Genomic DNA, 10,277 nt, shown 5'->3' with positions numbered 1-10,277 from the left:
AAGACAAGAGCAGCAGTAAGTCAACAAACCGGGGGGGGGGGGGGGGGGGGGGGGGGGGAGGGATATTAATGCAACCAAGTCCTTGGCTGGGATAACTTTAATCTTACCACTGTGAAACCGAGACATTTCACTGATCTTGTTGAACGTGCAAATACATGCTAATCTGCAACCTGAATTGGAATAATAACATACAGACGTGGGTTTATGCTGTTAATAGGGGTTGTGAGTATATGTGTTTTATAGGTGTTTATTATAAAACCAATATGCAATCTATGAAATGGATCTAATCAGTCCGCAAGTAATGAGAATGGGCCACTCCGAGACATTGCGGGTCTGCTAGAGACTAAACTTAGGTCTGTATTTTTACTCTATTGTAATCTATTTTATCTTATCAATACTGCACATGTAGCTTGAACATACCACACTGGTTTGGACCATGTTTTGTTCCCTGTATGATATTGGACGCCATATAACTAATATTACGTCACTTTCTTCACGCGAGTCAAAAGCACATTTTCTCTGACCAGCAGAGTCAGCGAGCTAATTCTAACCTTTCCCTGATCATAACCACTCATTTCCCATCCCCAGGTTGCATGCCAAACTTCATTATCACCAGTGGGGAAGGAAGCTGCAGCCCGTTCCCACTCGACTCTTTCCCCGCCAGTGAGCAGCGGCATCCCGGGGCTCCGCTGCGTCAACACAGCAGTTGCTGATTAAAACAATACACATATACACATTTCTGACAGAGACACAAACATGTCGACGGCGAGGAAAACGGCGCTAAGGTAACAACCCGATGGCATTTGTCGCTATTCCATCCTACGTGCCACGCACAGTTAGCTGTTGCGGCTAGCTGCTAATTAATGCTAACGTCAGTGGTTGTTGTGGTGAACTGTCGGCGGGGGGTGACGAGGCGCTAAGCGGGTTGAACCTTTGAAGTTTTCGGCCGTTAGCATTAAGCGGTTCACAACCAATGCTCCGTTGTAGCATTAGCTAGCATTAGCTTGTGTTAGCCAGCATTAGCTTGTATTAGCTAGCATTAGCTTGAATTAGCTAGTAGGGTGGGTTCGTTCATCACATGACCGGGAGACGGGAATTGTCATATTTTGAATGATATGGCAGCTTGTTGCAGATAAATCGTCATTTCATTTGTGAAAACGAGTTTTGTTGGGGGGAGAAGGGTTATTTGCTAAAGTGATTAAAGGATTTGACTGGTGTGAAAAAAACTTCCAAGAAGTTAAGACGTCTGCGATGTAGGCTGACTTTTAAATTGCGTATGTAAATGTCCGAAAGATGAAACTCCGTGAATGCAATTGACCAAACGTGTATGAAAATTTAATAAAATAGCCCAGTGTGAGATAAATTGCACATTGTGAGAAATACCGGTTGACAGTGTATCCTAGATAGCTGATTTAAGATATTTTCTGCGCATTTTAATTGGTCTCCAGCGTTATCGTTTGTATTGCACTTTAACCGCAACCAACTTCCACTGCTTCATGGTTCAGATAAAAACATACAAAAAATAACAAATCGGACGCCACATTGAAAGTGGAACATACACTGAAAACGGTGCTTATTTGCCCTTTGAACATTGACACAGGATAGTAAGCAAAAACAATGGCGGTCATCAGCTTGGTTTACTTAAGTTAAGGTGATCTCATGTGAGGTCACGTGAGGAGGGACATTTAGTCCCTTACAACAAAAAAGGAAGCGTAACACAATGTAGTCTAATACCATTTTATTTGTCCTATTATATCACACTAGCATCAAGTCACAGAACTATATACTGTCATTTATAAATCCCTCCAAAGCGAACATAAAGAAAATTGTTAGAATATTTATATATATTGTACAATTTTTACAAAACTGCCACCCCACCAAAAACAACAAAACACACAGCCATCTGATTGCAAATAATTAACATGGCAATTTAGATTTAATTTAATCCACGTTTCAGATACAGAAGAGTCTACATGTGTAGGCGTTTGTTTGCAAGATATAGAACAGTAACAATATAAAAACTACTAATGTCTTCCGCTGCTGTTAAAGGCTAGCTCATATAATGTTGGTACACACCTCTAAAACTTTTCTTTTCCTATATGTAACTCAAACAGTTTTTCAATTACATAAGAATAAACATGTATCATTACAATATTACAAATTATTAATGTGTTTAAATGTCTTTCTTTCTTTTAAAAAAAACTTTTATCCACCTTCTTTCCGGTTGGCACTAAAGCAGCTTAGAAAGCTCTCCAACAATTGGAACACGTTTAGCCAATCGTATGCCTGGAAGACACTATGTCCCGCCCTTGAACTTCACCAACCAGTCACCGTTGATTAAAGTGCAGCTGCAGTTCCTGTAGTGAAAGAGCACATTGCTTTTGGTAAGAGGACGAATCTGTAGACCAGTTAATCCTCAGGTCAGGCTGCTGGCTTTTCTGATATAATGCCAACTCCAAGGTAAGATTGAAATGAAAATATCATCTGCTGTGTCCACAGCTAACCAGTCTTCCTTAAATTATTATTTTAGGTCCAAATGATGATATCCTCTGGCGTGTCCACAGCAAACTATTTTTTCTCGACTTATTTTTTTTTAAAAATGTGCTCACAGCACTGCAAGTCATTCAATAGGTTGGTTGAAAACCCACATCTGTCAGGCGTTTAAGTTGATATAATGATTGAGGCTTCAGTGAGTCCTGATCTTCCAGATCACGTAAAAACCCAAATGTTGCACCACAGGACAATTATATCTTCATGTGATCTTAACTAGATAATCAATATGTTTTTGTCTTGTGTCTTTTGAAAGTTAAGTAACTTGTCATGAAAACTCTGTAGACTTTGACCACTGTGATATCTTGTGGCTAAAAAAATCCAGATAAAAGGGGTCACAGAGGTACTATGAACAATTCACACATAGTCTAATCATCTATTCTAAATGAATGCTACATGCTACACATGTCCATTACTCAGGGGAGGACGGTACAGTACAGAGAATGTGAGCTGACTTAATGAGAAGCTTTTACCACAGATGGTTTGTGTCCTGTTCGTGCAGAGCTGGCGAGCGGGTGTGTGCATAATACAATACGTTTTTGTCCCCCCCCCCCCCCCCCCCCAATCCAGTGAAAACACACTCTTTGGGATGGGAAATCCCTTGCTTGACATTTCGGCTGTGGTCGACAAAGATTTCCTCGACAAGTGAGTCTAAACCGCTGTTTTTCTTGTTTTTTTCCGCTGCCATCTTCATATTTCTGCAAAGCACACTGACCTTTTATGCTTCTTCTCTCGTGTTCTTTTACTAAAGGTTCGGGCTGAAGCTCAATGACCAGATCCTCGCAGAAGACAAACATAAAGCCTTGTGAGTCAAAGCTTCCCCGGGACGGCCGTGTTAAATTGGCATGTCACCAAATATGGGGTGCACTGGTCATTCATACCCACTACAACCATCTTGTCACCGAGCCGTGCTCAAAATAGCAAAGTTATAAATCAACCCTCTGTAGCTGAGATGCTCGTAACTTAACACGCACACACATTTTTCTCATGCTGAATCTGAGCCAACTGTAGAGAGATGCCTTGGAATTTACTACTGCTTTGGGCCAAGTAGTAGATATATGTATGTGTACTGCATATTTTACTGCTTTCCATTCGATTGAAAAAGGAATGAATTATTATTTAACCCGGAAAGGTTTTTGCTGAGCAAGCACGCTCCTTCTCTGTAAAAGTCTTTAAGTAATGAACAATTTTCCATTTTCCCAACAACTATTATACATTCCGGATATATAAGAAATGTGTATGTGCTGGGGTATGAGCTTTTTTTGACTCGACCACACAAGTCATGTGACTCACACCTCCAGAACGTTCAGTCTTATCTGTTTGAACTAACCAACTCTTATCGGCTGGCCCCAGAGGAGCTCCACGAGACCACTTTGGCACTGTGCTCGAGAGCACCTCTGCGGGGGTAATGAGTCTAGAGGGGACGAGTGCTCTTCTTAAGCTTCCTAAACCCATATTCATAGCGCTCGTCTGGGGGTTAAAGGGACATCCCTCCTGTCTCCGTTCATCACCGGTGAAGATTTCTGTTTTTTGTTTTCCATGTGCATATTATTTGTTCTCCAGTCAAAATGTAACCTCACGTCACGTCCGCTCGTTTGAGATTTGTAAGCATCATATGTTCATGATTTTATAACAAAATGGGCTAAAGTTGTCAAATGCCCGGCTGACAGCATGACATGTGAATGCCTCGGCTTGTATGGCGGCCCAAAGAGGATGCAATCACCTGTCTGTCTGTACACACAGTAGGAAAATACGACGTCGTCCAAATCAAGTTTGGAGACATAATGATTGGCGGTGCAGATTTGAGCATTTCCCCCGTGAGTACTCTCTACTAATCACTCAAAAGTGGTCAAAAATGGGTCTTCCCCCGTTGCGAGATCACAGGAACTGGACCACAGATGTGAACGAAACAGCTGTAAACATTCATTGTTGTTTAAATGGACATTTTTAGCGGGTTGTTAAACAGGGAGCTCCCTTTTTAACAGAAAGCAAGTCATGCAACTTCGTACCTGAGAAGAAATCCGAAACAAATGATGCAATGATTCTAAAATCAGAAAAGCACCCGAGTCACAAATCAGCACATCAGATCGTCTGTACCTTTTTTTTTTTTTTTTTTTTTTTTTTTTTTAACAATAGGCTACCTTGTCAGGTCTTGTTACTTGACAAAGGGACACATGTGACCTTGGGCGGCAGCGGCGGCGCAAAGCAGCATCATCAGCAGTGTTGTTCTCCTCCGGCACAAAGGCAGCGGCGTTATCTTTAGCCCCACAGACACCGTTCCCTCCGCATTCTGCACAAGGTCAGGGCAGGATTAACGTGCGGCTTTGGGTGGTTTATTCCCAGCACAATGCGTTTCAATGCATGTCTCCTCCAATTGCACACACCAGCACACGTTTCCCTCGTTTCAGTGAATCTATAGCTGAATGTACCTGTGATTCATTTATTTTTGTCACGTTCTCTACGACAGCTTTAGAGGTCGTTGGATTGCCACCACAAAGAGGTCATTCACAAGGTCACTGGTCCGCAGAAGAAGGACTTGACTCCGTTGTTTCTGACGAATAACCTCATCACTTTAAAAGGCCACAATAGACTCACAAGTCGAGTCAACTAACGCTATTGTTGTGCTTCTGGAGCTGCAGAGTGTAACGCGATTCACTTTTTCTCCCCATCGCCCTGGTGGGAGAGCGATCATTGGATGCAGTGCACTGTGGCCATGCCTGGATTCAATTATCTAGTCACAGCAGAGCCCATCTAATCCTGTTGTGGCTGAGGAATTGCCTGCTGTAGAAACCATCAGCATCCCTGTTAGTACTGGCTCGGGACTTAGTGCTGTTTTTTCAGTTATTTTTCTTTCTGACTTGGGAGGCCTTTTAATATCTCATCATGGATCACAACGAGTTGATTTCCTCTGGAAGTATTAGTTGTGTAGATCAATTGAAAAATAGAAAGGACCACATTTTGAAACATTTATCAAGCATAGATATTATTTTTCGTACCTCTTTCTTCTCATGTATCCATACTTTCTCCTATGTAATAAAGGCTCAAAGGAAAAGATGACGTACAACTAAAGTGTTGTTTTCAGTAGACAGTGTTTTGAATTTGGGGCGTGAGAGGAAACGAACATGTTGAATGAATGCATCATTCTCTGATTTAAGGGGGTGACATTCACGGCTCACATTTATGGCGAGGTGTAATTGACCACGTTAAAACCGACTGCATTCCGTTTAGGGGAGCTGGTCCTAGTCCAACAGGCCTGTTGATGTATTGCTCGACTCTTTTCGATCGCTGCTGCCGTCACATGGTTTTAAATGTAAGTTTGGCATCTGCAAAGGTAGGCTGTTGGTCTCATGGACTTTATAACTTTTAAAGATTTCTATTTATAATCTCTCTGTCAGATGATCAGACAACTAATGGTGTAGGCTAAGTAAAGTGATGTCAACTGGTGTTGTCTCTAAGGTCTTGCTGTTTTGTGTTTAATTGTAGCCCTTTGAATTCTGTTTGTAGTTGATATTTTAAAATAAGATTGTGCCCCTCCTCACTCTTACTTGCAGTAAAATAGGCATGTACCTTTATGTCCAGCAGGGGGCAACAGCAGCCTGCTGTTTGTGGCCCAAGTAGTCTCTGCAGGAAGCGTGACAACATAATGAAAACACGCCTCTTTCTGCAGGAGATTAGAATATGATCATTTTAGTTCAGGGTAACTGGTCCTAACAGGTTGTTAGTGACACGCAGCATTGCATAATACTCCATTCCCCCAAACCCTGTTGGACGTGTTAACCATATCATATTAGAGCTAATGGTTATTAGTGTGTCAAATGAGGGACTCATTGTTACGCTGAGTGTATTGTCACCTCTGAAATTGTGGGGGGGGGGAAAAAAGAAAGCCGATGAGCCGGCTCTTGGATATTAGTCGCGTTCAAACATTTGTTTTATGACTCCCTCCGTCCAATGATAATTAATTGTTTACTTTCTCATCTCTGGATGATGGCGTGACTCCTTTCAGAGGTTGTTTGCTCACAGCAATTAAGTTCATCAGTGCTCATCCCACCTCCTCCTCCTCCTCCTCCTCCTCCTGTCGCTTTCCCTCCGCGCCCCCGTCTCCCTCCTTTTCTCTCTTTCACTGTGCTAAATGCAGATTAGCAGCGTCACAATCGCATCAAGAATGAGAGTAAACTCCTCATTATGCCGTGTGACCCTCCGCTGAATGAATAATTCAGGGACGCGGCGCTAGTGGCTGGCTGCTATTAGCATTCCGGATGGTGAAGGAAAGGGAGGGAGGCTCATATCACCAACGGGGCTGACTCAGGGGGATCGGTGCTGGATTGAGACACACATCACACACGCACATCATCACACGACACAGGAGATCAGTGGAGGTGCCTCTCCACTCGCACACCCCCGCTGTCTGTGTACATCTTACACCCCCCCACCTCCCCCTCTTGCTACTGCCATGCAGCTCAATGTGCTTACTGCGAGGAAAACAACAAAGGCCTTCTCACTGAGTACATGTTAAACACTCCTGGGCGTGTTTGTGTGTGTGTGTGGTTGTGATTCTGCTCTGTAAACACACTTGACTTTACCCCTATTTTTTTCTATTTTCTGTCTCTGTTTTTTTAATATATAACGAAGCAAGCAATGAGAGCTAGAACCCCCACCCCCCCACCCCCTCCCGGTGGAGCTATTCTGGTGTGTCAGGAGGAGAAACACTGCTCCGTGTGTGTGTGTGTGTGTGTGTGTGTGTGTGCGCTCACATGCAAGCATGCTTGCAGAAGCTGCATGTGCCTGCCATGGTGCCACTTCACTGGATGCACTCATGCTCGACTGAATGCGTAGACACATTACAACCCCCCCACCCCCCCTACCTTTTTCACTTCCCAGCTCCCTTGTCTGTTGCTGAGGCTGAGTGCCGTACTACTGTACTTAAACTCACCTCTGCTGGCCCGCAGAGAAGGGGGGGGGCAGGACAGAACACACACCCCCTCCTGCTGCTGAGGCCAAAGGTCGCGGTCCTGCATCCATCAGCCGACCTCTGAGCCAGAGAGAGCGAGCGGAGATTAGTGGCACTCAAACTGGTAATTGAGACATCCGGAACATGTTCGGCCGCCGACTGCGTGGCTCTTGATGTTTTATTGATGTGCGTGAATCCCACGATTTGGGGGCCCGCGCGCCCCCCCCCCCATCCCCCGTCCCCCTCTCCCCCGAGCCGTGCTCAACTGTGGATGAGAATTGTGCATGTGAAGCTTTATGAATTCGCAAAACAAGTGAACCTAACAAATGATACACCCCGTTAGAGCGCGCATGCTGCATGGCGAGAGGTGGCTGGCTGATGCAATCATAATTAAAGGCTGCCTCTTCCCCTCGTTGGAGGGGGACTGCCAGCAGGTGGTGCCAGAAGGGAAGATCACAAGTCAAAGGGAGTGTAACAAACATAATCCACATCTCTGTGCATGTTGTCCTCTCCCCACCCACCTCCTTTTTTTCTTTTTTTTTTTAAAAGAGCGTTTTGTAATTAAAATGTGGGCGTCACAGCCAGCACATACTGCATGTTCAGTACAGAAAAAGAATGCTCGAGGCTATTTTTAGTCATCTTTGATCCCCAGCAGCCGCACAGGACAAGCCAACGACGGCAGCAGCCCGTAAGCATGTAGGCTAGTTAGTGGACTATCGTTTCTCCACACGTAGCCTGCGTGTTGGGGGGTGGGGAGAAGGGTGGTGGTGGAGATTGAAGGCCTGGCTGGTGAGCGGGCAACGCTCCCCGCGTGTTTAAAGTTCACACCGGGCCATATGGTCCCCGCAGTCGGGGGTGTCGGCGGAATTATTCACACGGAGTGCTCTGAATCACCAAGATCCCGCTATCAACCTCGCGGATAAGGGGAACGTCTCCGCGGCTTTGTGCCTCGGGGGCTTCGGATCTCCATCCTCAAGAGGACACCAGAAGCCCCGTCTTTTGCTTACAAGCCCCCCCCCGGCCCCCCAACCACCCCTCAGTGTGTCCCTCTCTTCCATGTCCTCTCACACACACTTACACCCCTCTCCCACATCCGCACAGACAAAACCTGTGACATTTTAAGAGGAAATAATATGAACTCATCCTCCGTGACCATATTCTGCCCCCCCAGGCCTAATCCTTGAGTGCAGCCTAATTGAGTACAAACGGCAGTCCTTAACAAATGGGCGGCTGGATCGGCTGATTATTAAAGGGATGTACATTTGTTGTTACTGCATTGTAATGCAATTACTCACTCATTATGACCATGTAATTGTGCAGTCATTAATTGTGCACCCAGTCTGCAATGCGACGAGGCTCGTTGCGGCTGAAGTCGTTTTCCTCTTTTTTTTTTTTTTACTCCAAACGAGGCGGTTTCTATCCCGGCCGAACAGGGTTTTTGGGAGAGACCCGAAGTATGTCATCATGCTTATGTGCCAATCAGCGTCCGTCCCTTCGCTGTACCAGAGGATGGGAACGAGGCCTCGCTGGCTGTTTGAGTTTCATGACTCATTGGCGTTCAGAGCTTTTATGCGTCTCATTCTTCGCCATCCATTCCCCTCCCGCCCTCATGTTCCATCGATACGAATGTGCTGTTCATTCTGTCTTCTTCACCAGTTGCTACACAGAGAGATAGCGAGATAGAGAGGAGGGGGACGGTGACGGGGGACACACACTACACGGGCATTGAGTGAAAAGCACATCTATTTCTGAGGTAGAGGATAATTATTGATTTGGAATAAAAAAAGATACGGCTCAACCTTGAGGTAGCGCGCACAGCCGAATAATTAATGGGCCTGTCTTGTGTCGGGACAAGCTTTCACACCGAGACGAGCGCATTGATTCTAAACAGATAAACCGCGTAACCCTCTGCGAAGGGTTTGACAAACAATTTAATTGGTGGGGGGGTGGAGACAACAATATTCCTCACCCTTTCCATCTCCCTTTCATCACATCCCCCCCCCCCGAGCTGCTTTTTTTTCTCTGCCTGACCTATGGAAACAATTACTGTGCATCGGGCCTCGCGCCGCCTCCGGACTACCGAGGAAGGCTGCTGGTGTAGGTCGCGCGCGCTGATTGTGGAATCTAATCAGCGGCGGAACCTGTCTCCACTCCAGCTGCCCGTGTTGAAAGTGGGATTAGCAAAGCCTTTTAGAGGCCGACAGAGAGAGAGACGGATGGGTCCGCCTGTTCCGGTGCACCTGAGACGGAGACTTTTTACTGTTCCTCGCACCACCTCCGCCCTTCCCTAATCCCAGAGGGGGGGAAGAAGCCCCGGTCCCCTCACTCCTTCCCCTCGCGATGAACGACCGGGGCTGTTTGATCACGTCCCCCCCCCCCCCCCCCCCCTGTCCGTGTGATTTGTAAGCTGTTTAAACGCGAACGAGGCAATTAAATAAGGAGGAACGCAGGCGAGTGGGTGCCGGGGCGATCATTAGCGATGAATTACCCCGGTGTGCACTCCAAACACTGGGGAGTACTTTCGGGGCGGGCCACTCCTGAGGATCCAGATCCAATCTAGCCATTGATTAACAGAGACTTGTTCTTCCTGTGGAATCACTCGACGGGGATTTCGGAGCACTCATCCGGTCTTATCGCGGTAGGCTAACATCAAAGGCGAGTGAGGAGGGATCGGGTAAATGGGCTCGCCTTGCCCTCCATGTAGGGACTTGGAGGAGAAAATCTCTGAGTTATTGCCGCATGTAAATAATCGGTTACTTTTGGGGAGGTGAGAGAGGAA

General features: G+C 45.9%; 1 protein-coding gene and 1 long non-coding RNA gene across 5 annotated transcripts in view; one reads left to right on the top strand and one right to left on the bottom strand.

Moving 5' to 3' along the window:
• The first annotated feature begins 88 nt into the window (after positions 1–88).
• The window catches only part of LOC120818903 (adenosine kinase), an 86,589-nt gene continuing 76,400 nt past the window's right edge, over positions 89–10,277 (top strand). The window contains exons 1-4 of one of the 4 annotated variants that reach the window (XM_078103451.1): positions 89–353; positions 589–785; positions 3,121–3,195; positions 3,302–3,355. In XM_078103451.1, coding sequence (XP_077959577.1) covers positions 757–785; positions 3,121–3,195; positions 3,302–3,355 — 158 coding nt within the window. In that variant the 5' untranslated portion in view covers positions 89–353; positions 589–756. Of the gene's footprint in view, positions 354–481; positions 786–2,261; positions 2,461–3,120; positions 3,196–3,301; positions 3,356–10,277 lie in introns of those variants that run through there. The other 3 variants (XM_078103450.1, XM_078103452.1, XM_078103453.1) reach the window with 3 other exon arrangements.
• On the bottom strand, positions 1,724–3,374 carry LOC144408014 (uncharacterized). Its single transcript, XR_013467756.1, has 2 exons — positions 3,266–3,374; positions 1,724–2,357 (listed from the first exon to the last, which is right to left on the bottom strand). It is a non-coding gene; the product is annotated as an uncharacterized LOC144408014 (long non-coding RNA).

The sequence above is a fragment of the Gasterosteus aculeatus genome, chromosome 5, assembly GCF_964276395.1.
Source record: "Gasterosteus aculeatus chromosome 5, fGasAcu3.hap1.1, whole genome shotgun sequence".
Classification (NCBI taxonomy): domain Eukaryota; kingdom Metazoa; phylum Chordata; class Actinopteri; order Perciformes; family Gasterosteidae; genus Gasterosteus; species Gasterosteus aculeatus.
The sequence above is the reverse complement of the archived record's forward strand: the minus strand, read 5'-3'. Positions and strand labels throughout refer to the sequence as shown.